Raw genomic sequence first — 27799 nt, 5'->3', positions numbered from 1 at the left:
GGAATGAGATGTTCGACGAGCAGTTGTCCACATACTTTTGTTCATGTAGTATAGAAATTATACGTTACACTCTCCTGAACAAGCCCTGGTTCTTGCTCTTCTGAGGTTGCATATAAACAATGAAATACATACACTCAATAATATGCTGATAAATGTCTCCAACTGACAACAATGTTTGTGTGTTCTATGATGATCTACATTTGAGGCAACTACTACGAGGAGCGGGATATTATTTCCACCATATGTTTTGTCTCGACAGGAACCTTCTGACCTGTCTGTGTTGCCATGTTGTACAATGCAGGCCAAAACATTGCCAATGAGACATATATGGATTAGATCAATCACACTAATTATACTTTAGGTTAAACAGTCTCTCAAGAATCAATCTGCAACCACTTTATTTCAGAAAAGAAAAGTATAATCTGAAGGCATAAACCCAAAGCCATGACATAATCTCAGCAGTGGTACTTAGGCCAAGAGACAATAAAAACAAATGTTCATAAATACATAAGATCATTCTGGAAGACGCTGGCAGGTCATACCAGATGTTGTCAAGGGTCAAATGTGGCTGTTAGCTCTGGTCTAGTAGGATTGTCAATTCAATCCTGTGGGAATCTTTTTTTAATAAAATGGTGCTGTTGTTAAATGAATATACTGTATTTATGAGAGCTTAACCCTTACAAAAAAGATTGCAGTCAGAGTGCAGTATAACTGCAGTTAGAATGCAGTATGTCCAAAATACCACTGCAGAGTCCACTGAAAGTTACTGCACTTTTACTGCAGTTTCAAAACTGCAATCTTTTTTGGTAAGGGAAGGAAACAAGTCTTAAGCACACAAATGAAACTGACTCATTGCACCATAATAAAAAATGCAGTGTGATTGCAGTCGTGTACAAGTAAGCAGTCTTATAAGTGTCCGTTTATCATTAGGCTATGCAAGCTGGAGACAGTGAGCGCACAGAGGCAGTAAAACTTTTATTTGATTGACAAGCATCGTTATATTGCCCTGTTCACTGTCTGTAATAGCTCGCAGCCCATCTCATGTTTCTCATTTGGGAGATGAGGAAAGTGTTCGGCACAGCACACCCCAAGCTGCTCGGATCACGAGTGAGACCCGCTGACATCTTTCACCTTCACCCGAAGCATTCTTTTGCCTGGCGCGCGGAGTGCGACCGTGCGAGACAACATTTCTTGACAACCCATCCGCGCTGGTCAGCGTGCCGGTCGAGGAGTCTTCACACAGTTCCACTCGCGTTTCTTTACTTCGGTGGAGTCACAGTTGAAAAGTTAGATATTAGGTTATTTGGGGAACATTCATGAAGGTTGTGCCTTTACGATGGATATGGGGAGGCTTATGCAAAATGTTCTACTTGTGAGCGCGTCGCTTCTCTTGGGCTTCAGCAGGTCTTCAGAAATGCAAGGTAATTAAAAAATATTACGCATGCTTTGACAAAGTATTATTCTGATGTTAGTTTTCATTGCAATGTTAGTGAAACCCCTCTGCATCGTTCACTGACTGTGTGCCACAACTTCTGTAGAATAATTCAATAGTAAAAAAGGTTAATGATTACTGCTGTAATTCCTATCAAATTCACTAGAATTTTGAATGAAAGCGGTGTTGAGGCATTCTAATTAGGCTACATTCAATTGACCAAATTATAGACTCGAGTGTCAAAAATCCCCAAATGGACACTTCTGTGCCGGACGCGAAATGTGCGCTTTTCTGAACTGCTTGCAATCGCTCATCACCTCGTTCAATATTTGGGGTCATGCAAATTGAAGGACCACACCACAAAAACGCCCCAGTTGCTTTTTGCGTCCTACATAATCTCTATCATTTTACATTGCAATGTCATGTGAATAACACAGTGCATTTGGAAAGTATTCAGACATCTTGACTTTTTCACATTTGGTTACCTCACAGCCTTTTTCTAAAATGAATAACATTTATTTTTTTCCCTCATCAATCTACACACCGTTAAATCTAACAATTTAATCCATTTTAGAATAATGCTGTAACGCAATGAAATGTGGGAAAAGTCAAGGGGTCTGAATACTTTATGATTGCACTGTAAATGACACATATTAAGCATACATTTGCTTTATAAAGAGCTCCTAAACTTGAAATGGTAAACAACTATAGCCTATTATTTTTTTAAACTTAATTTAGGATACAATAGCTGCTGTCTCTATACAAGACAAAATAGATGACCAGATGTCTGCTAATTGCTGTTAAGATAGCAATAAGATTCCACCAGTGAAACAATAAGCACTCATGGGTCCACCTCCCACTAGTAGGTGGTTGCTGAACCATATGGTGCAATGGAGCCAAACAATAGATGATGGGCATAATTTTTCACAAGGACCTGCCCACAATGATGATGCAGCGATCGAATGGATGCCCCCTCAAGATATGTGTGTGTGTCTGTGTAAACGTCAACTATGACCCACTGAGAGTGAGGAGATAGTTGAGATATTCTAAATACACCTGTCCATCATACTGATTTCTAATGGGTACTGGCCCATACAACAGTCATTTTAAAGAGAAGAACCAGCTCACACATTCTTAACCCCTAGGGTCATTGCTGCTCTGCCTTTCCATTCACAAGGGCTGCTTTCAGTGGGACTGAACATTCAGAATGATGTAGCTAGAAATGGTATGTATAGACTACTCACTCTATATAGACTGGACTCACTCTTCACCTATACAATTGTGGCCGCAGAGCAATAACTTGGTGAAAAGGAAAGGTCAGTGTTCCTGGAGGTCACTGAGGCTTGGAGGAGGACAAGTGTCATATCCATTGTTACAGATCCTATCCATTCTTCATTTTCTTTTAAAAAAAATACAAAGAAAAGCTGTCCTCCATACCAGCACAAGAGGACAAACAAACAATTTACAGAAACATTTGTATATTTGTGTACTTTTATGATTTTTGTCATTTCCGTCCCTTTTATTGCATATGCCTCGCTCCATCATAGCATAAACCGTTTATTTTGCTGGCAAACAAACAAATTATTTACAGAATCTTTTTAACTGTGTGTGTCTGTGTTTACACTCTGAGAAAAAGGGTTCCGAAAGGGTTCTTTGGCTGTCCCCATAGGAGAACCCTGTTTGGTTCCAGGTAGAACCCTTTTGGGTTCCATGTAGAACCATCTGTGGAAAGGGTTCTACATGGAACCCAGAAGAGTTCTACCTGGAACCAAAAGGGTTATACATGTACCTGGAATCAAAAAGGGATCTTCAAAGGGTTATCCTATGGGGACAGCCAAATAACCATTTTAGGTTCTAGATAGCACCTTTTTTCATAACAATTACATAAATATGTTACATTTATCAATCAAGATCTCACCTCTTTGGTTGAAGGACTGAAGCAATTCCCAGCACTATATTGGTGTCAAATGGTATTTTATGTCGTCCGGCTGAACATATTCAAGGTCGTTAATATTCTCCACGCCGACATTTGCCCTCAGATGCTCCAACAAAGATCTCACCATCTCGGTCTCCAACTCGGGCAATTGGTGTTGAATTGCATCTTGAAGACCCTCCATGCCTACACTGGTTTAAGGAGAACACACTGAGTGATGCAGGGAAACAACATAGAAACTTGACACTTCATAAACTGGTAGTGGGTAATAATGCCTCAATCTATCTTTATTAACACACACATAATTCCTCCGAGAATCTGGTGTAAAATGAACCACGAGATCGACCAGTGACACAGACTGATTCACCCCAACAATTAAAAGGACCTGTGATTCTGTGACCAGAATCAGTGAGATCTTTCCAAATGTGTGTCCGTCATCATTTTCTTCCATGACAATTGGCTGCTGCATAAGTAAGATTGCAGTAACTGGTGGCTCTCAGACAAGTTTTCTGGCACACTCCTTGAAGTAGGAGAGCTTGCTCTCAAACCTCGGGGGCCCACAAACGAATGAGTCACCCAAATTGCAGGATGAGGTCGGGGTAGTGTAACAAGTAGTGATGCAAGGGCACTCTACCCCACGAGCAAAACTGTCGTTCACGACATTTCTATGTTTTTTTGCATGTGTAATGAATGCTTTAATATTTAGGAAACAGAAATAGCAGGATTTATACCTGAACATTCCCAATAAACCTACTTCCAGCTACCAGTCAGCCTGCAATATAAAAATTACACTACCCCGCAGCCACCAAATTGCATGCACACACCAAAAGAGCTATCAAGCTATACATTAATATGCAATTTATGCTAACCACACAATCTAAACAAAATAATTATAGACTACAAGGCTAAATCAAATATCAGTCTGTGCCTGATGTTTCCGATATCATTCATTTAACGTTGCCTAATTAATGGTTGATAAGGATCACTTCTGAAAGATTAGCAAAAGCACGAGGATAATTCAACTCACGTGGAAAAAATGCTACGACCATCGCCCTGAATAATGCTAGCAAGCTAACCACACAATCTGAAGAAAATAAAATATAACTTTAATATCCTGCAGGGTAAAATATCAGTCTGTGCCTGTTGTTGCTGAATTTATTAATTTAATGGACTAATAAGGGTAACAAAAGCATAGGGGGAATATTCCACTACACTTTTGCTAAATCACACGCACCCCAAGACTGAATAGAGCTAACGTTAACCAGAGATATTTAGAGAAAGGTGTCCAATGGAGTTCGCCATCTCCTAGCTATAGCTAACGTTAGCAAGCACCATTCCCCTTTCATCTGAGAGTTCCATTCCTCTCATTGCAACTACAGAATCACCCAAAAAGTATTCATCCCAAGGCAAAATGTCAATCTGTGCCTGCTGACAAACTAAATGTGTATTTCGACATAGCTAAACTCTCGCTCCCTCCCTAGACGAACTGTATTTTTGTCTGGTGAAGCCTACGACCACTTTGCACTAATACCATAGTGTTAGCACCCTGTCACCCATGTCATGCACCCACCGGTTAAGTAGCCTATCCAAAGAAACACACATATGGATTTCTGCACGTTGTTAATACTAAAATGATTTGCTCTATAGCTACAATATCACTGATTATTTTACCAGCAAGGAAGATCAACGCAACAGAACGACATGTCATCTTGGCTATACTGTTAGCGAACACAATCCAAACAAGCTAACGTTAGCTAGCTAGTTAGTAGATTAGTTAAGGAAACCTGCAGTAGGTATATAGAAGTATTAGTACATACAGTTGAAGTTGGAAGTTTACATACACCTTAGCCAAATACATTTAAACTCAGTTTTTCACAATTTCTGACATTTAATCCTAGCAAAAATTCCCTGTCTTAGGTCAGTTAGGATCACCACTTTATTTTAAGAACATGAAATGTCAGAATAAAAGTAGAGACAATGATTTATTTCAGCTTTTATTTCTTTCATCACATTCCCAGTCGGTCAGAAGATTTACATACACCCAATTAGTATTTGGTAGCATTGCCTTTAAATTGTTTATCTTGGGTCGAACATCTCGGGTAGCCTTCCACAAGTTTCCCGCAATAAGTTGGTGAATTTTGGCCCATTCCTCCTGACAGAACTGGTGTAACTGAGTCAGGTTTGTAAGGCCTCCTAACTCGCACACGCTTTTTCAGTTCTGCCCACACATTTTCTATAGGTTTGAGGTCAGGACTTTTGCCACAACTTTGGAAGTATGCTTGGGGTCATTGTCCATCTGAAAGACCCATTTGCGACCAAGCTTTAACTTGACTGATGTCTTGAGATGGTGCTTCAAAATATCCATATCATTTTCCTCCCTCATGAAGCCATCTATTTTGTGAAGTGGACCAGTCCCTCCTGCAGCAAAGCACCCCAATAACATGATGATCCCACCCCTGTGCTTCACGGTTGGGAGGGTGTTCTTCGGCTTGCAAGCCTCCCCCTATTTCCTCCAAACATAATGATGGTCATTATGGCCAAACAGTTATATTTTTATTTAATCAGACCAGAGGACATTTCTCCAAAAAATACGATCTTTGTCCCCATGTGCAGTTGCAAACTGTAGTCTGGCTTTTTTTATGGCGGTTTTGGAGCAGTGGCTTCTTCCTTGCTGTCGATATAGGACTCATTTTACTGTGGATATAAATACTTTTGTACCTGTTTCCTCCAGCATCTTCACAAGGTCCTTTGCTGTTGTTCTGGGATTGATTTGCACTTTTCGCACCAAAGTACGTTCATCTCTAGGAGACAGAACGCGTCTCCTTCCTGAGCGGTATGACGGCTGTGTGGTCCCGTGGTGTTTAAACTTGCGTAGTATTGTTTGTACAGTTGAATGTGGCACCTTCAGGCGTTTGGAAATTCCTACCAAGAATGAACCAGACTTGTGGAGGTCTACAATTGTTTTGGCTGATTTTTTAAGATTTCCCCATGATGTCAAGCAAAGAGGCGCTGAGTTTGAAGGTAGGCCTTGAAATACATCCACAGGTACACCTCCGATTGACTCAAAAGATACCAAATAGCCTATCAGAAGCTTCTAAAGCCATGTCATCATTTTCTGGAATTTTCCACGCTGTTTAAAGGCACAGTCAACTTAGTGTATGTAAACTTCTGACCCACTGGAATTGTGATACAGTGAATTATAAGTGAAATAATCTGTCTGTAAACAATTGTTGGAAAAATTACTTGTGTCATGCAGAAAGTAGATGTCCTAACCGACTTGCCAAAACTATAGTTTGTTAACAAGAAATTTGTGTAGTGACTCCAACCTAAGTGTATGTAAACGTCCGACTTCAACCATTTGGCGCAGAGCATCGCATTAGTGGAAATCAATTCTGTTCTCAGGGCAGGCCTGGTTGTAGATAGGTCCGAGTCATGTTGGGGACATTGTTAGCGTTTTTAGCGTTTTTAGCCTAATTATCGTAACCCGCTGCATTAATTGTCGTAACCTGCTAACTTCTGCTAGTCAATACCGGCAGACCTGCCCTGAGAAGTACGAGATAGAGCTCTCTTTCTCGCTCTCACACACACACACCACAGACCGTTTGGCGCTGCCAACTACAGTAGTGTTTGTGTACTACTGTAAAGAAAAACATTAAGTTAGAGTAATTTCAACAGGAGGCTTACAATTACAGTTAATAACAGTATTTTTCAGCATTTTACCCATAATGCAGTGCAAACTACAGCATTAATTCTGTAAAACACATTTAAGGTATTTTACTGTGCATTCTACAGTGTTTTACTGTTGAAATTACATAAAAGTCTTACAGTGTGGACCTGTACTATAAGCGGGGAAGGTATGCAGAGAACGGCACCCACAAGGGGAGAATTGGTGGTTAGAGGCACCCCTGATGTCTATGGCTTTAGTGTCATGCAGACTGCTGAATTTGCAGCCACTAGGGAGGCAAGAGAATGATTAGAAAGAGGCTGGTATGTCTGTCAGATTATTCTGCCATCTCTTTCATCTCCCTCTCTCACTCACTCACTCACTCACTCACTCACTCACTCACTCACTCACTCACTCACTCACTCACTCACTCACACACACACACCTGGACGAGAGAACAGGCAAAACACTCATAGGGGAAAGTATCTCATTTATCTAGGCCTTGTACATACAGCACTTGTTACTTTACAAGTGAGAACTTATACATTTCAGTTTTTGTTTGCTGCACACATTTGCAACTCATGAAGCTACAAGCATTTTAAGACTTTCCCTGTCATCTGCACTCCAGTTGGTTTCTCCCTACAGTATTTCTAACCTCTCAAAATGTTTCCACTGCGTTCAGACACCTAGAAGGAGCAAAGGAACGTACTGTATATTGCAGCCCCACATCAGGCGTGATTGCTAAACCCTGGCCATTAACCTATGTTTATAAGACCAATAAATTTCACCCTAAATGGAGAAACATCTCGTAAAGAAAAGATTCCAGCAGCACCCAGTTCACCGACAGACAGAAATTCTGCTACCGACAGTGACAGCAAAGGCTGGTATTTTCTGTGAGATGTGTTAATTTTGCGGCAGGGGTAACAGACCAGAACGATGAAGACAAGAGGCATTGAGTTTGTGTTCTGGCTTATACTTTCTCAATAAACCTTCCAAAGTGGCATTAAACTCAAAAGGATGAATCCCCCACGGTCAATAAATGAATCCTTTCTCTTCTTCTCTCTCAGCATCTCTCTGACTCTCTCCCATATCCATTTTTTTTGCGTCGCCTGTTTTCGCCTTCTTTCTCTTGTGTATGCCTATTTTCTCTCTATTGCAATATCCCTATTGTTCTAAACTTTGCATCACTATCCATCCCTCCTTTTTTTCACACCCTACACATGTGCCCACTTAATTTACTGCAGTGGGCTAAATCAGGGTCGCACAGTGTTTCTTGGTAGTCTGAAACAAATCTACTTTGAAACATAAGTATACACCTCACAAACATGGTTACAGGCTTTCGAAAAAGAAGACACCTGTAACATGTCAGATATAGAGTTGAGTATTCAATTTTGAGTTTGCATCCCAATATTATACTTTATATACATCACAGAAGACTAAAATTTAACAAAAACCTTTGATATAGAAACACTGGATTTTCGGTGGCTTTTCCACCCATGAGGCCATGGTAATTTGACTGCAGAAAAGGGGTCGACGGATGCATTTCCAAAGTATTCAAACTGGACCACCATCTTTCAGTGATTGACATGCTGGAGCTGCACGACGCCAAGCAGAGTGCGTCCGCGGTGGGAAAGATGTCGGGGGCTCTGGGCTTCGTGTCGGATTTGTACCTGGTGTCCACTCTGCGATTGCCGCCCAAACTGGGAGGAGTGCTGCTGGGCGTCTACAACAAAGACGACAACAGGAAGTACCTGGAGGTGGCCCTCATGGGCAAGGTCAACAAAGGTAGGGTATTGTCAGTAGAGGGGATTGGGAGGGAAGTGTGATAGATCGATATTTTGGTGTAGCCTAAATTTATTTTCTTCAAGGCGTATACCTAAGACACCGTCACCCAATCCCATTAGTGGGATTCCCCAATCGACCCCTAGCCATACCCCATTGACACTTGGAGATCTGAGAGGGTTGTATAGTTGCAAAACAATGACCAATATGCATGTTGTTGTTTTTTCATATGGTGCTCTCGTTCTACAAACTGTTCTATGTAGGCTAGCTTCAATGATGCTCGGGGTTGCCCGATCTCTAAATTCTGGGTCCATATATGTTAAGAGAAGGGATTAAGATATCTTAGAACGAGGAGTGGAACCGGAACATGGAGCTCCACCCTCTTTCTTTGCAATTTACGGGCAAGTTCATCTCAGTTACCTAGAAGTCAAATTATCTCTCGAAAGTTTGTAACAAAAATGGGGGGGATTCCATTAACAATAGTTAACATTTGTGATTGCCTTTGTAGAAAGCGAAGTCTCCTCCCCCTTTCAAACAGAAACTCTCTGCCAAACCCCTCCCTTTTGCTAATTTCAACCGTGTTAATCTTGAGCAAAAATCACTTTTTTTGTTTTCATTCATTTTTACGGTACAGCCAATTTTGACTTTGTGGCTATGGAACAACGAAAACCCAAAACTAGGAACTACTGTCCAATAGATATTAGGGGAAAGTCTATTTGCCAAATGTCCCCTCCACTTCCAAAATTCGAAAGATGCTAACACCTGCGAAATCGTGATTTGTCCAAATAACCAGTGACGAAAAATCCGAACACAGGAAATACTGCTGCTCTTTATCCCTCACATTCCATTACTTCCAGACAAATTCTATGGTACCAGGTATAATTCCGTGGATCTGTTGACAAGAGATTACCTGATTTTTTAATCCTTTATATTTCTCAGTTCTGGTGCGCTATGTACGTGAGGACGGTAAACTCCACACAGTGAACCTCCAGAACCCCGGCCTCTCCGACGGACGCACCCAGTCACTCATCCTCCACGTGGGTGGGCTCCGACGAAACTACCTCCACATGGAACTCTATGTTAACTGCCGATTGGCCGACTCAGCACAGGCCCTGCCGTCATTTGTCCAGCTCCCATCAGAGGCGGAGTCTGTGGAGATACGAAATGGGCAGAAGGCCTATGCCAGGCTACAGGTGATAAAACACAATTTTCTTTTTTCCTAAATTCCCAGCAGTCCTAGGCTGAAGTTAAAGGTAGACTCAGAAATAAGAAATTATCATACACAGTGCGGTATCCTGCAAACAGAAAGCAACAACAACAACATTTTAATCTGCCCTATGTTTTCCACTATTGGCTCGTCCCAATGTGGGCATGCCTCAATATGGGCATGCCTGCAATAATTGGGAAGAGCCAATAGTTTTTGTGAAGCAGAAAGCGACACGGCTGCAAATCGTCATATTGCTTAGTCTACCTCTATTTCTTCAGAGCACGTTTCAGAGAATGCTCTCAGACTCAGAATGTCTCTAATCGGACTTCCTAACGTAACCATTTTTACTACACTACTTTAAGACTAAAGCAAAGGGAGTATTCCGGATCCCCATAGAAATCATGTAATTAGGTCATTCATTTGGCTATACCGTACATGAAAGACAAACCCAGCCTGCCCACGATGATAGACAAATTCTTCATTTTACGAGTGTTGCTCATTTATAGTTGTTTTACATACCTAATCTTCTATCCACAGCTGACATCTATGCCACTTGAGCAAATTGCATAGATTTTGCATGGCTAATATGATGTTGTAGACATTAGCTTTCACAAGCAACTTCAAGTTTTGTGAGCAGTTAAATGTCTACTTTCCTATGAGCACCTTTTCATCCATTACATGGAACAGAGCTGAGCTGCACATCCTATCTACCAGCTACATGTCTATGGCTCATGCCGAAGCTTAAATGGAGAAGTAGTTAGCTGTAACCATGTGGTGCTGTCAGCATGTGTGACTATCTGTCTGATAGGTGCCACACTCACTGTGGACAAAGAGAGGGCTGTGTCGGGATGGATGAAAGAGAGAGAAAGGGAGGGAGGAAGGAAAGATCTAAAAGGAGAGGGTACACTGCAGCTATTGTTCCTAGCTTGTGTCTCTTATCTTGAATGGGCCGCTCAGGTGATATGCATGCAGGTGTACACGGCTTCTGACCAGGATCATGTTCACTAGCCATAAAACAGAAGGAACTGTCGGAAGCGGAGTGAAACACGGGAGGTACTATCAGAAATTGTCCAATAAGAAACAGTTGTTTTCCGTCTCACAACGTTTTGATAATTTTTTTGCCACAGTGTGCCCCAATGAACACAACCCAGAGCATGTGCCTCAATATGTCTAAGTAAGACCTGGAGTCATTGCTCCCTCTTAATTGTTTTCGGACACTGAGCAAATTACAGGTCTGCTGAACTTCCTTCATGTGTTTACTGTGAACACTGAGGCTGTACCATCTTTAAGTTACAATTTTAAAAGTGGCCAGGTAGGTTACAATGTCTATTTGATCATAATGTAGACCTAATGTACCGGAGTGGCCTACCATAAGCAATTTTGGGGAGAAAATGCATCCCATAACATTTTAACATGGAAATAGCTGTTGTATCATTCAGCCTACAGTAGCAGTCAACGTGTGGTGTTCAATGTAGGCCTATATTCCAGGAGACTTTTTAAAAAAACAATCTGTTTATCCACTTGTCCTTCAGACAAGGAGGTGACAGAAAATGTTGTTATATTGTGTTTGATGCAAAAAAACACTTTAACAAAATCAAATGCATTATTATTATTAAAGAGAATCAGACAAAAATGTATTCTACCCTCTGCCTATTAGCTACTTATTTGATTATTCAAGCCTGTCTCAAAATACAACAATGCCGCTTTAAGACATAAAAAAGCTCTTTTACCTGACTCATTTTTTCAAAGATGGCTAGAAATGTACACATTTCGTGCTCTTGCAGGAAGTAATCACTCTCCCATTTCTGACAAGACATTTGCTATAACTGGGCTAAATAACACACTAACTAGCAAAAAAGATAAACAAATGTACACACGTGGATACATGCAGCTCTAGCCTTGATCTCAAAACAAGCGCATGTACTCCCGACCGTGATTGTCATGTTGCATTGAAAGTGGCTAATATGACGTTGATTCTATCACAATTCCCACAGTAGATGGAAATGTTGACAGTGTTAACTAACGGGGGAAAACTCTAAAAAGTGAAGTTCAATCTTGTGCTTCTCTGAACGGGCTGGTATTTCTTCTTTGCGACAGTATATGCCATTTATCAGACACTTTTAGTCCTGGAGGAGCTGCAGTCGGGGGATCTGTAGAGAACTTTGCCTGCGTTGGTTGCATAATCATAGTCTTAGGCCTAGACATTGATTTAAAGTGGTAGTTCACTCCAAATACAAATTAGCATGAATGTCCACTTACCATGCCCCTTTGTGCGTGAGAGAGTTCAATAAGACTGCGCACACAATTTAAAGCTGCAATATGTAACTTTCTTGGCAATCCAACCAAATTCACATTAACATGTGAGATATAGATCTGTCATTCTCATTGAAAGCAAGTCTAAGAAGTGGTAGATCTGTTCTATTTGTGCTATATACAGTGGGGCAAAAAAGTATTTAGTCAGCCACCAATTGTGCAAGTTCTCCCACTTAAAAAGATGAGAGAGGCCTGTAATTTTCATCATAGGTAGATGATACAAAAATCAATAGCAGATTTAGGTACGGGCGACATGGCCAGCCGCCCCCCCACTGAAGGGGGGGTTCGCCCAGGGTGCCATACAAGCTACACTTGAAACAAATAGCCAAACCGAAAACCGAAGACAAAAATGCTTTCTGTTACTAAAATCAGTAAATCAATGTAGGCTTAACTGACAAAGGAGTGAAGAGCAGAAATCTTAACTAGCAAGCAAGTCGCAGCATGAAGAACGCAAAGGGGGGGATTCTGTCAGGGGGGATTTTCGGCACAACACCGGCACTGTGAGAAGATGAAGCGAGATGGATTTTGGCCGACTTTCTGCAAATTTTCTCATCAATTTAACATTTGATCTGTACAGAATATTACATTTTCTGTTTCCAAAACTAGAATCTGAAACAGAGTGGACTGCGTTATGTAGACTTTACCCTTTGCCAAAGTAAAACATTTTGCATTGTTTAGGAGGAGTTCAAGGGCGAATTGAGTTATTGCACCAAAGATTTTGATAACTAACCCAAGACAGGCCAGAGACTGTCATTTCCAATGGGAGCAAATGAATCATGTGCCGGTTTGCATGTGCAACTAATCCTGTTGGGCAGAACAATATGCCACTGCCAGTCATTGGGCTTCCTCTCATCACCATATTTGATAGTGAGCGGAAACTCCAACCTGATGCTTCGCATTTATACATCCTGTGAAATCACAGGAGGTTGGTGGCACCATCATTGGGGAGAACAGGCTCATGGTTATGGCTGGAGCGAATAGGTGGAATGGTATCAAACACTGTTCCAGCCCTTATTATGAGCCATCCTCCCGTCAGCAGCCTCCACTGGAAGAAATATCTGGCTCATTGTTCTATCTGTGTTCAAACAGCTTAAAATACAATATCTTTGGTTATGGAAAACGTATTTCACAGCGGTTTAGATGGAACAACTATACTTACACTGTACTTGCTTGTTTTGTCACATAAACTGAAATAAGGAAAACTAATAGAATTTTAACAACCATTAAATGAGTTTTCCATAGTGCATCTTTAACTGCACTGTGTGCATGTGTGTGTTTCAGGGCTCAGTGGACTCTCTGAAAATGGCTCTGGGTGGCTCCATAGCCAATGCAGGAATCTTGACCGATTGTCCATTTCAGGGTGATACATATTTTCAAATTTCAGGTACAATATACCTTTATTTTGCCTAGGTAAGTCAGTTAAGAACAAATTATTATTTTCAATGACACCCTAGGAACAGTGGGTTAGCTGCCTTGTTCAGGGGCAGAACAAAAGATTTTCACCTTGTCAGCTCAGGGATTTGATCTTCTAACCTTTCGGTTACTAGTCCAACTCTCTAACCACTAGGCTACCTGCCACTCCATGTGTTTATGGTATACAACCATAAACACATGCAAACGATCCTCATACTAATTTATTATAATGTATATAATGCCACTGTATATAGACTTTTTGTTTTCTTTTGTTCTACTGTATTATTGACTGTATGTTTTGTTTATTCCATGTGTAACTGTGTTGTTGTATGTGTCGAATTGCTACGCTTTATCTTGGCCAGGTCGCAGTTGCAAATGAGAAGTTGTTCTCAACTAGCCTACCTGGTTAAATAAAGGTGAAATAAATAAAAAATAACGTTGTGTTCACTTCAGCCTCGGAAACGCAGACCTAGGAGCAACAGCACTAGGTCTGGGATTAATGACGGATTTGAAAAGGGGTAAAAAATGTTCCGGGGAAGGTCCTCTTCAGACAGACAACTCTCCAAACAAATCCCAAGGAAGACGTTTGCAGGCAAAACCTTTGTAGTGGTTTTAGTGAAGGTAGTTGTTTCAGACTAGCCACTTGGGAAATGCACTCATAAAAAATGACCTCTGTGATCTCTATCTTGCTAGCTACTGTACTACTTTGTGTCCGGGGGATGTTCAAGCTAGGGCAACAGGTGCATAAGGCAGTGATGTAGGAAAGCCAGAAGTCCCAACTCCGCCCTTTCCTCTCTGCCAAATTGACATGTATTACTTACAGATGTGTAAGCTGGAACATTGGTACATTTTTGGAGGCAACCCATCTATATAGAGAGACTGTAACCTTTGATATCTGCTGATATATATGCCCATCCACATCCTCCTTAGGTGGTTGGTCAGTTAACTCTGTCAGTCCAGAGAGCCCAGCAAAAATTGGCTTTTCATTTATCTGACTTTAATTTCTGCATGTTATATTTAAGCTCACAATAAAGTAGAACACGACATTTGACATAAACAGTTGCATTCATGAGTTTTATTGACATGTCAATAAAGAAATAAGGTTTGCCAAAGCAAAAACCTGATCAAAATAAATGTATACGAATGCTGTCAGTACAGAAGATTGTTTGCTCACTGGGAAATTAATATCCAACTAGTCAGTGACAACTGTGTGTAGTTTTGAGTTTGTGACAGCAACTATGTAAGCTTATTACAGTATTATAGACACTATGTCCTGGAATATCCAATGATCTTCTATGTAGAAGAACCCCTTACCTTCTAATGACTCATGTGTAGTTTGTGGGCGTCATAGAGCAGAACATACGTGTTCGTGAGAGTCTCAGATTTTCATAAATAGCTTTTAATAGTTTGTAGCTCAAACCATTCAGACTTTTTGTATAAAAGATCCAGGTCCCGGTCCCCTTTGGGATCCACCCCAGAAGTCTGTAGCTCAAACACACAATGTCCCACAGTACGTTTCCGAAACGTGCGAACCGTATGGTGGGACTCATTGGATTAATAGAAGCTGATCTCGGTACTGTATTCTTATCACTTTAACCCCCTCTAGTGGTGAGACAACATAAATAACAGAAATGTCATACTGGTTGTTCTTTTTTCATCTCATTACAAGTTGGTGTATTTTCAGCATGACCATTTGAATGCCAGGGATGTTTACAGGTAGTAGTTCATGTATGTGAGAGGCATTGTTAGGAATAGCATATCAAGATAACTAGACTGTGTTGTGTTGTGATTAAAGTGGACTTTTCTGTCTCCATAGCTGGTGCCGATGTCAATGCCATTCTGGGTGAGTATCAATCAGAAAAATTCTGGTTTATCAACCTTCCCCTACCCAAATGCTAACTAACAGTTATAGCTACCGGTATAATGCTATCATTTACTTTAAATGTCTCCCTGTGCTTATGTTCAAATGGTTGGACATCTCTGTGTCAGGTGACCATACCAAGGCTTTGATTGGCCAGCTGATCATCTTCAACCAGATCCTGGGTGAACTCCGAGAGGACATCAGGGAACAGGTAAGAGAGAGGGGGGGGCACAGGAGGAAGTGACAGTGATTCACGTATTGTCTTATCATCAGGTGAATGATAATGGCAAGGGAGAGTAATCAACACTTTAAAATTAATAGATTTGCTAGATATCAAAGCCTAAGTCAGATACCCCATTGAGTGTAATTGGTCAATATTAGGAGTTGAGAAATAAAGTTTACATTATTAGAAAGAAGATACTGCATTATCCCCTTTTCTACTGTAGGTATGTCGTAAAAAAAGATTTACTTTATTCATTAAATAAACGTGACATTTTCCACTGAAAAATAAATACATAAAAATGAAGTACCTTCCAGTGGACAAATACCCTTGTTCTCGAGAGTAACTACAGTATCCGTACAAATACAGTTTAAAAAATGAGACATTTCTGGTGACTTATGTATGTTTGTGATCTTCACAGGTGAAGGAGATGTCTCTGATTAGGAACACCATTCTGGAGTGCCAAGCGTGTGGTGAGTGCTTGAAGAGCAGCACTATACTAAGGCTGGGACTTAGTGTATGAAACAGAGGGGATAAAGTAAAGAAAAGGTCAACAAAAATAGACGAGAAGCACAGGAAATCAACAGAGAGATATATTGAAATCTATTAAATACTTTAGCTGTGTTTGATTGGTCTTGCCTGGCGCAATGCAACCAATGGAAAAGTCCCTTAAAAAGACAATTCACTGTAAAAAAGGAGAGCTCCCCACCACCGTTTCAGTAATAAGCTGAGCGATGGGGCTGGAGAAATGTAACCACTCTCAAATTCATAGACAGAGCTATGGATGGAAGGACTGACCATCCATGATGTCAAAATTATAGTTTTAATTATATTTTGAGGCTACAGGTTTTTTTACATTTACTTTGTTTACAAACATTGGAGTAACACAAGCTTATGGGTTCTGATGGGATACGACAGTTGAACTAAGCTTACGAGGCATTTATAAGGGCTATTCTTCAAGAATCAATGGGTACATAATCATTCATTTATACGTTAAAAAAAACGAAAACCCTGCCCGTATGGCACTCTGTGCAGGCTCGAAGGCATGCTGAAAAATGTCTAATCCTATTTTGAACGCTGGTCTGGTATGTTCTATGACTTTGTTAACCAGGCTTCCACGAGCCCCACTCTCGCTGCGAGCCCAACCTCTGCTATAAGGGCGTTCCCTGTACAGAGACCCGGGAGTACCCAGGCTACCGTTGTGGTGCCTGCCCAGAAGGCATGATGGGGAATGGCACCCACTGCCAGGACATTGACGAGGTATTCTAAGGGTTCTATTTCTTGAGCGCCAAAAAATGATAGCATGATATTTCCTTAACATTCTTGGGTTAGATTCCCAAAAACTTTGTAGCTAAGGTGGCACATGATTTCTCTCGACAACCCAGCTGCAAGAGAATAACAATTAGTAAATTGATGTTTGGCGGCCAGCCTTCATTAAGTGAAGCACTTTGCAGTGCGAAAATAACACGAATACAATGACATTTGTATTGTTACGTTCTGTTTCTCTCTGTCTCTATGTCTAAGTGTGCCGTAGCCCGGCCCTGTTTCTCGTCCGAGGGGTGCGTAAACACGGCCAAGGGCTTCACCTGTGAATCCTGTCCCGTCGGCTTCTCAGGATCCCTCCTCAGTGGGGTTGGGGTGGAGTTTGCCAAGAGCCACAAGCAGGTCTGACCAACATAAGACCCCCTGCTTCTCACACACACCCACATACAAACGTAAACATTGTGCGCACACACACACACACACACACACACATACACACACACACGGGAGCCTTGCACATGCATGCCATGCACACACACCATCACTATTGACACCTCTTCTCACCCACTGTATGGATGTGCACCGTGCCAAAGTGATTGCCTTTATGGCCATGATGTATTGTCCTTAAATTGTTGTGTTTTGTCTGTCTCTGTAGGAGTGCACAGATGTGGATGAGTGTGCTGACCTCTCCAACACCTGCATCCCCAACTCTGTCTGCACCAACACAGAGGTCAGTAGAGGAAAGGGAGTCAGAGGTTTCTAAAGTAAAGATTTACCACTTAAAGAAATACACAATTTTCTCTCTCTGTGCCTCTCTCTCTCTTTGTGTCTTTCTCTGTCTCCCTCTCTCTCCCCTTCTGTCTCCCCCAACTCCCTCCTCTATCTCTCCCTCTCACCCTTCCTCTCTCTCCCTCCCCCCTTTACCCTCCTGTACCTCTCCCCCCTCAGGGCTCGTTCAGGTGTGGTCTGTGTAAGGAGAGCTTTGTGGGCAACCAGACGGTGGGCTGTTTCCTGCGGAGGTCCTGCGCCACGCTGGGCTTCAACCCCTGCGACGTCAACGGCCACTGTGTCATAAAGGGTGCTGCCAAGGTCTCCTGCAAGGTAAGACACATATAGCACATCTCAATAGTCAAAAAAAAAGGAAGTTGTTGAAGCGATAGTTCACCCAAATTACAAAATGACACATTGGTTTCCTTACCCTGTAATCAGTGTATGGATAGTGTATGCTTTGGTTTAGTTCCCTAGCACTGTTTCCACATGCTAATGTTTTAGTACCAAGGAAACTAAACCAAAGCATGGATTGCTGTCATAGCTTGTCCATACACTGTTTAAAGGGTAAGGAAACCAAAATACAATTTTTTATTTGAGTGAACTATCTCTTCAATATCTTTTTAGCAACTAGACAAATCACCAAAATATGACATATTTCCCTAAATGTATTGTCATGGAAAAGACGTCTTTATCTGATTGTAACAGAAACCAGTTGGTTGTAATCTGGCTATACAGTATCACATCATTAAGAAATCATGTTCCATTTTTTTACTACTTAGTATATTCTCTCTGAATATCTCTTCCAGTGTAATATGGGCTGGGCAGGAAATGGGTATACGTGTGGTCCAGACACAGACAGCGATGGCTACCCCGACCAGCCTCTCCCCTGCATAGACAATGACTATCACTGTCGAGCTGTAAGCCTGTTCCAAACACACAACACACACACACACACACACACACACACACACACACACACACACACACACACACACACACACACACACACACACACACACACACACACACACACACACACACACACACACACACACAAACACAAAATGTCTTACTTGCCCTAAAAATGATGTGTTGTGTTCCCTGTGCAGGACAATTGTGTGAACACACCCAACTCTGGCCAGGAAGACGCAGACGGAGACGGTATAGGTGACCAGTGTGACGAAGATGCGGACGGAGACGGAATCCAGAACGTGGAGGTCAGTCTAGCCTTGTATTCTGTCAGTGCGGGGTAATGTTCACTAAGCAAAACGGAATCTCCCTGACTCCACTTCCCACCATTTTGTGTTTCCTCTTTGTTTTTCTAGGACAACTGCCGTCTGGTCCCCAACAAGGACCAACAGAACTCTGATACAGACTCATATGGGGATGCGTGTGACAACTGCCCCAATGTTCCCAATGGCAGCCAGATGGACACCGACGGAAACGGGGCTGGAGACACCTGTGACAATGACATTGATGGGGATGGTAGGCTATGGATCGCTTATGACAGGGCTATTCAATTACTGTCCCACAAGGACCAAATTACTGCTGTTCCCCCCCCCCACCTGGTAGTTAATTGATTGATTCATTGTATTGATTGTGTTCCTTGTCTGATTTAGTTCCTGATTAGAGGGAGAGAATGGAAAACCTAAGTGTTTCAGTCCTCCAAGGTAGCATTGCTAATATAGGATCACTTTTGTTGTCACGGTCGTCCTCTTCTTCATCTGAAGAGGAGAGGCGAGAAGGATCGGAGGACCAAAATGCGGCGTGGTATGTGTTCATCATTAATTTTAATAAAGAAAACACTGAACACTGAAACACTATACAAAAACAATAAACGAAATAACAACCGTGAAGCTAATAAGAACTGTGCTGAAACAAGCAATCAACATAGACAATCACCCACAAACAAACAGTGCAACCCAGGCTACCTAAGTATGATTACTAGTAACCATACTAGGCCGAAACATAGAAATCCCCAAATCATAGAAAATCAAACATAGACTGCCCACCCCAACTCACGCCCTGACCATACTAAATAATGAACACGAAACAAAGGAAATAAAGGTCAGAACGTGACATTTGTCTTTCAGATCATAATGAATAAGAGTATATGAACAGGGAGGATTTAATCCTAGATCATCAGCACTTTTACTCTGAGACGCTTTGTGAATACGGACCCAAGACCGCAATTCAATCGCTCACCTTCCTCCTTCTCATCCTCTCGCCAGGTATCCCAAACGTGCTGGACAACTGTCCCAAGATGCCCAACCCTATGCAGACGGACCGTGACGGGGATGGAGTGGGAGACGCATGTGACAGCTGCCCAGAAGTCAACGACCCCTTGCAGGTCAGAGGTCAAGAATACAGTTCTTAGAGCTGAAATAAAAAATATAGTTTATTGAGGAAATCTTTGAAATGTCTTTTCTCCATTCAGTCTGACATGGACAATGACCTGGTGGGAGATGTGTGTGACACCAACCAGGATATGTGAGTGATCCTACTAGTTTTCTGGTTTAGGGGGCTTCAGAACCAGATAACAACCCAAAAATGACCCCTTTACCTGGTTGTTATCTGGTTATATCTCCAGATGACAACCAGGCTGAACCAGGTAAAGCTGGATTGTTGTTGTCATTAAAAAGATATATATAAAATACATCATTTTACAATAAGTATATAAACTGACCATGACGCGTCTTTCTTCTTCTCAATGCAGTTAAGCCTAAACCACACCCCGTTATTCAGAGGGGCGTTCTACAACGCTTTGAGCTCTCTCCAAGTCTCCAAGTCTGGAAGTGAATATCACGTAGCGCGAAATTTCAGTCACTGATTAATAACATTTGCCCGTGTACTTCAAGATTGAAAAATCGAATAAGATAATGTCATGGGACCGAGCTAGCCACTGACGTCCCTTAACGCTCCATGACAGATTCAATGGCTGTAGCATAGCGTATTCGACAGAATGATTAGCTAATAAATATTTGAGAAATTATGAACAATAAGCATATGCTTTTACCTGATAATAGACTACTACTAATCATGTAACAACTTCAAATACAGAGCTAGTAACGTTAAGTAGCCTAGGTTAACTTAGCTGACCTTCAATTGAGGGAACTCAGCAGAGTTCTCTGAGACATTTTTACAACTCATTGAAACTATGAAAATAAATACATTGGCAAATGTTACCAAACATGATAATAATAGGCCTGCATTACGGTAGGCAGCTAATTTTTCAATTACACTTTCCTTCCCTTGGAAGGTCACTGTCTCTGCGTTGATCGCCTGTGAGTGAGACAATGCTAGCTAGCCAATGGGAGTGTAGTAGAACGCCCCTCTGAATAACAGGGTGTGGTTTTGGTTTAACTGTGTTGGGAAAAAGAAAGACCATGACGTTGAAAAATACGTCAGGCTGACATCATTTCAACCAGTCTTGCCTGCTGGGTCAATGAGCCTGTTTCTAATGTCCCTGTCTTGTCCTCATGTGTCAAGGGATGGGGACGGCCACCAGGACTCCAGGGACAACTGTCCAGACGTCCCTAACAGCTCTCAGCTGGACTCAGACAACGACGGCATCGGCGACGAATGCGACGATGACGACGACAACGATGGCATTCCAGATGCTGGACCTCCCGGGCCGGATAACTGCCGGCTCATCCCCAACCCCAGCCAGACAGACACTGACAGTATGGAAGGAGTCACAGTGAAATAAATGCTTTGTAGCCCAGTCTTAACAGGATTAAAGGCCCAATCTGTTACTTTACTTTCCAGACAGGCAGAGAGAGGGGGCCACTTTTTACTGGAAACTAAAGTTAGATTAGAATTTCATATTCTGTTTTAAATGTTTTGGAATTTTATTGGCCTGCTGACAAGGTACCACAGGGACCTATGTATGTTTGTCCTAAAATATACTGTATGTCATACCAGAGTAACCTATTTCTCTCTATACTCCCATCCCCATCGGTGTTCTCAGAGTGGTATATTTTGTGTTTTGATCTCTCCCTCTGTCCCCCTTGTCCAATCAGGAAATGGCATTGGTGACATGTGCGAGAATGACTTTGACAATGACTCAGTGATAGACTTGATTGACGTGTGTCCAGAGAGCGCTGAGGTCACAATGACCGACTTCAGAGCCTATCAGACGGTCATCCTGGACCAGGAGGGCGAAGCCCAAATCGACCCCAACTGGATAGTGCTCAATCGGGTGACCGTTTGGAATATTCCTAGATAGAAAACAAACATTACATTGTATGTAATTTAATTCATTAAGAATTGTTCTGGAATTTTGTTTTAGGGTATGGAAATTGTTCAAACCATGAACAGTGACCCTGGTTTGGCCATAGGTAAGTCTGTTGCTCTGTGTATCTTTATGGCTGTCTTTCTTTCCTCCCCCTGTCTTTATCCCACTTTCTCTCAGTTTTAAATGAAGCTGTATCAATAAAGAACATGACAAGTCAAGTATCTCTCTCTCCCTCCACCTGATCCCCACCAGGCATCACAGCCTTTAACGGGGTAGACTTTGAGGGGACGTTCCACATCAACACGGCCACGGACGATGACTATGTGGGCTTCATCTTCAGCTACCAGGACTCGTCCAGCTTCTACGTGGTCATGTGGAAACAGATGGAGCAGACCTACTGGCAGTCGCTGCCTTTTAGGGCCATGGCCCAGCCAGGCCTGCAACTGAAGGTGGGGGACACAGAAAACTGCATCTGTTGGCTTTAAAGGGACATTACACTCCAACATCAAACGTGTGTCAGATGTTTTCAGACCTTCAAAGTTGTCTTATGTCAATAGGAGTACACATCCCACCTCCATCATGTTGTGTTGTTCCAGCTACATGCCTCAACTTCAAATGTAATAGATATTAGATTACCACAGCCAAACACTTGACTTTACTCTTTCTGCTCTACAGGCAGTTAAGTCACGTACGGGTCCCGGTGAATACCTCCGTAATGCCCTGTGGCACACGGGCGACACCCCGGGTGAAGTCACCCTGCTGTGGAAGGACCCCAGGAATGTGGGCTGGAGGGACAAGACATCTTACCGTTGGCACCTCAGCCACCGCCCGCAGGTGGGCTACATCAGGTGAGCAAAACATCAAAGGGCATTACAGCCACAAATGCTCTACTCCTAGTTGTATTCTCCTGCCAATGCACTTCATCATCACAAATGTTCCTCACTGTTTAATTGAGCCGTTTTCTGTATAGAGATAGATCTATAGCTCTTTATGGCTATCTGTATATAATTCAGATTATACACTGAATGTACAAAGCATTAGGAACACTATCCTCATATTGAGGTGCACCCCCTTTCCCATCAGAACAGCCTCTATTCGTCGGGGCATGGACTTTACAAGGTGCCGAAAGCGTTCCACAGGGATACTGGCCCATGTTGACTCCAATGCTTCCCACAGTTGTGTCAAGCTGGCTGGATCTCTACTCCGAATATCTTGATCCATCTCATCCCACAGAGATCTGGTGACTGGGCAGGCCACTGCAGTAAGCTGAATTCACTGTCACCTCTGTGGAACCATTTTTGGACAATCCTATCCTTGTGGCATGGGACATTATCCTGCTAAAGAAATCCATTCACAGATGGACACTCTCCTGCTATTAAGGGATGAATCTGATTGTCAATGATGTTCAGATATCATGTGGCATTCAAATGTTGCTCCACTTTTATCTAGGGGCCCAATGCGTGCCATGAAAACGCACCCCACACCACCACATTACCACCACCAGCCTGCAATGTTGACACGAGCCATGATGGAAACATGTACTGGTTTTCTCCATACCCTAGTCCTCCCATCAGCGTGAAACAACAGGAACTGGGATTCAAATCAAATCAAATCAAATCAAATCAAATTTTATTTGTCACATACACATGGTTAGCAGATGTTAATGCGAGTGTAGCGAAATGCTTGTGCTTCTAGTTCCGACAATGCAGTAATAACGAGCAAGTAATCTAACTAACAATTCCAAAAAAACTACTGTCATACACAGTGTAAGGGGATAAAGAATATGTACATAAGGATATATGAATGAGTGATGGTACAGAGCAGCATAGGCAAGATACAGTAGATGATATCGAGTACAGTATATACATATGAGATAAGTATGTAAACCAAGTGGCATAGTTAAAGTGGCTAGTGATACATGTATTACATAAGGATGCAGTCGATGATATAGAGTACAGTATCAACGTATGCATATGAGATGAACAATGTAGGGTAAGTAACATTATATAAGGTAGCATTGTTTAAAGTGGCTAGTGATATATTTACATCATTTCCCATGATTAAAGTGGCTGGAGTAGAGTCAGTGTCATTGACAGTGTGTTGGCAGTAGCCACTCAATGTTAGTGGTGGCTGTTTAACAGTCTGATGGCCTTGAGATAGAAGCTGTTTTTCAGTCTCTCGGTCCCAGCTTTGATGCACCTGTACTGACCTCGCCTTCTGGATGGCAGCGGGGTGAACAGGCAGTGGCTCGGGTGGTTGATGTCCTTGATGATCTTTATTGCCTTCCTGTAGCATCGGGTGGTGTAGGTGTCCTGGAGGGCAGGTAGTTTGCCCCCGGATTCTCCATTGTCCAGTGTTTTTGTTCCTTAGCCCACTGCAACCGCAGTTTATTGTCTTTTTCTGAAAGAAGTGGAACTCTGTAAGGGCATTGGTTGCCATACACCATTCGTGTCAAGGTACGACGAATTTTGCACTCTTTTATGGGTCTTTGGGCACCAATGTTATACTGGACTGTAGCCCGTCTATTGCACAATTTGTGTCAGCCTCCTTTGTCCTCTTTAATAAATGACTTGTCGTTGGCTGGATGTCCTTTGGGTGGTGAACCATCCTTGATACACACAGGAAACTGTTGAGAGTGAAAAACCCAGCAGCGTTGCAGTTCTTGACATACTCAAACCAGTGCGTCTGGCACCTACTACCATAACCGTTTCAAAGGCAATCTTTTGTCTTGACCATTCACCCTCTAACAGATGACATCAATAAGGGATCATAGCTTTCACCTAGATTCAGCTGGTCAACCTATATCAGGGAAAGACCAGGTGGTTTGTACACTCAGTGTATAGAGAGATCATTGTGTATACCCATGTCACAGGGTGAGGCTGTATGAAGGCATGACATTGGTGGCAGACTCTGGCGTGGTGGTGGACACCTCAATGAGGGGCGGGAGGCTGGGCGTCTTCTGCTTCTCCCAGGAGCAAATCATCTGGTCCAACCTGGGCTATCGCTGCAACGGTACGTCAACGCTCTCAGAAGATCATTTTCTTGAATTTGAATTTAACCTGGCTACGTTATAATATTTCTTTCTATCTTTTTCCATCAGATACTGTACCAGAGGACTATGAGTTCTACCGCAAGCAGATGCACATCAGGGTGTGACTGAGCCTAGCACAGCATCTGTGCAGATACACAACATCACCTGTGCCTTCGCTGTATCTTGTGTGTGTGTGTATGGTTGTGTGTGTGTGTGTTTTAAGGTACATTTACTTTAATGTGGGGCTCTTTCTGTCTTTAGCCCCCACAACGACCTTACAGGTTGGTCAAGTCAAGAGTTTAAGATTGTTTGACAACATAAAAGCTTTTATTTATTATTATTATATAAAATGATGAATGAAAGCTACTTTTAAGGAATTAGGATCGTGAAATCCTAAGGTACATGACTGTGTATAAGGGAAAATTAAATACATATGTTTGAAAAGTGTCAAATCCTACTCTTAGACTTAAACTGAGCATCATAAAGGTTTCAGACTCACAGTTGACGTCACATTACACACCACTGAATCCACTGTTAAATTGTACAATATTTGTCATGATGAAGGGTTAACTTAACCCAAGGCTGAGTTTATAAGGAATTTTATAATTGTTATTTTTATGAGGATCATCGAGACAGACCTATGTGGAAGCCTGTGAGAAACCAATTGCATGGTAATAAACATCCAAATATATATATATAAAAGCAGGAGCTGAGACAAAATGCTGGTTGACTTGACAAAGAAGACATACTGGCAGCAGACAAACAGAGAACACAGGTATAAATACACAGGGGATAATGGGGAAGATGGGTGACACCTTGAGGGGGGTGGAGACAATCACAAAGACAGGTGAAACAGATCAGGCCCCCCCTCCCCCCCCCCCTCCTCTAGGGACGCCACCTGGTTGTCCTACCTGGGCACAGGGAGGTGTCAGCATTGGAACTCAGAGATGAGGCCTGGGTCCAGGATGTCCCTAGCGGAGACCCAGCACCTCTCCTCCAGGCCATAACCCTCCCAGTCAACCAGGTACTGGAAATCCCTGCCCCGAGGTCGAACCTTCAGGAGCCGTCTCATCATGTACGCCGGTCGGCTCCCATGGTCTCAATTAAGGTGTTCAATAATTAGTTGCATGTCATGATTTACTCACTTTCTTCATTCTGTTACAATTCACCACAAGCACTGTTACAACTAACCCAGACTATGGGGTAAATTGTTACACTTCACTCCTTGTATTTAAGACAACACCGTGCATTTGCAGTTTGATTTACATATATAGTAACGACACCAAGTTGTAAAGGACAGATGTAGGTTGTTTGTATCAAGTTTTGAATACACTACCATAAACGATCTCTGTGTTACAACCATCCCCAGTCTCCTCTACACGCCTCATCATAGCTACCCACCCCTCTTCTTTTTGTTGGAACTTTTTCAATTATACTCAAGACACACACATTTTAGATGCTTTTCACTGACAGCCGCAACTCAATCAGCTATAAGCGTGCTGCCCGAATTGCAGGATTCCTAAATAGGCATAAGCCTACACCACAGGAGGTTGGTGGCACATTAATTGGGGAGAATGGGCTCGTGGTAATGAGTGGAATGGTATAAAATACATCAAACACATGGTTTCCAGGTGTTTGATGACATTCCATTTGCGCCATTGCGGCCATTATCATGTATCTGTTCTCCCCTCAGCAGCCTCTTGTGGCTGCTGAGCTAATGATCTGAGCCAATGATCATCTGTGGCTAAGTCATGCTCTCTGGTGAAGTATTTAGATTATTTTTATTTAGACAGGTGTAATTATATAATTTTGGCAAAACGTACATTTATACTGAACAAAAATATAAAAATGTAACACGTAAATTGTTGTTCCTATGTTTCATGAGCTGAAATAAGAGAAGTGTGCTCTTCACGGATGAATCCTGGTTTCAACTGTACCAGGCAGATGGCAGACAGCATGAATGTCATTGTGTATGCAAGCAGTTTGCTGATGTCAGCGTACACAGTGCTCCATGGTGGAGGTGGGGTTATGGTACGGGCAGGCATAAGTTACGGAACAAGGAACACAATTGCATTTTATCGATGGAAATTTCAATCCACAGAGGTACCGTGATGAGATCCTGAGGTCTATTATCGTGCCATTCACCCGCCGCTATCACCTCATGTTTCAGCATGATAATGCATGACTCAATGATCTGTACACAATTACTGGAAGCTGAAAATGTCCCTGTTCTTCCATGGCCTTCACATTCACCAGACATGTCACTAATTGAGCATGTTTTGGATGCTCTGGATCGCCGGGGACAACAGCGTTTTCCAGTTCCCGCCAATATTCAGCAACTTTGCACAGTCATTGAAGAGGAGTGGGAGAACATTCCACAGGCCACAATCAACAGCCTGATTGTCACACTCTGACCATAGAGAGCCCTCGGGGTTCTCTATGGTGTTTTAGGTCAGGGTGTGACTAGGGGATGTTCTAGTCTTTAATTTCTATGTTGGTGTGAGTATGGTTCCCAATTGGAGGAAGCTGATGATCATTGCCTCTAATTGGGGATCATACCTAGTGTGGTCCTTTTCCCACCTGCGTGGTGGGATATTGTTTTTGTTTAGTGCTATGTGCGCTACAAACTGCACGTTCATTTATTTATTTGTTGTTTGAAGTTTCACCTGTGG

General features: G+C 42.3%; 1 protein-coding gene across 2 annotated transcripts; it reads left to right on the top strand.

Annotated features, from left to right (window-relative positions):
- Positions 1 to 915: 915 nt before the first annotated feature.
- Positions 916 to 25579, top strand: LOC112264679 (thrombospondin-3b-like). Of its 2 annotated transcripts, none has more exons than XM_024441446.2 (23): positions 916 to 1421; positions 8608 to 8814; positions 9751 to 10004; positions 13613 to 13691; positions 15561 to 15587; positions 15734 to 15816; positions 16247 to 16298; positions 16937 to 17085; positions 17350 to 17490; positions 17744 to 17818; positions 18037 to 18189; positions 18666 to 18776; positions 18969 to 19076; positions 19185 to 19344; positions 20091 to 20209; positions 20297 to 20349; positions 21349 to 21542; positions 21882 to 22060; positions 22151 to 22199; positions 22349 to 22545; positions 22772 to 22944; positions 24969 to 25108; positions 25197 to 25579. In XM_024441446.2, exons 1-23 carry the CDS (start codon positions 1337 to 1339, stop codon positions 25250 to 25252), a joined length of 2844 nt encoding a protein of 947 aa, XP_024297214.2. In that variant the 5' UTR covers positions 916 to 1336; the 3' UTR covers positions 25253 to 25579. The 2 variants fall into 2 exon arrangements, with proteins under 2 accessions (XP_024297214.2, XP_042151448.1); XM_042295514.1 differs by having other exon boundaries at positions 13613 to 13715.
- The last annotated feature ends 2220 nt before the right edge of the window (positions 25580 to 27799 follow it).

Source organism: Oncorhynchus tshawytscha, linkage group LG13 (genome assembly GCF_018296145.1).
Source record: "Oncorhynchus tshawytscha isolate Ot180627B linkage group LG13, Otsh_v2.0, whole genome shotgun sequence".
Lineage (NCBI taxonomy): Eukaryota > Metazoa > Chordata > Actinopteri > Salmoniformes > Salmonidae > Oncorhynchus > Oncorhynchus tshawytscha.
The sequence above is the reverse complement of the archived record's forward strand: the minus strand, read 5'-3'. Positions and strand labels throughout refer to the sequence as shown.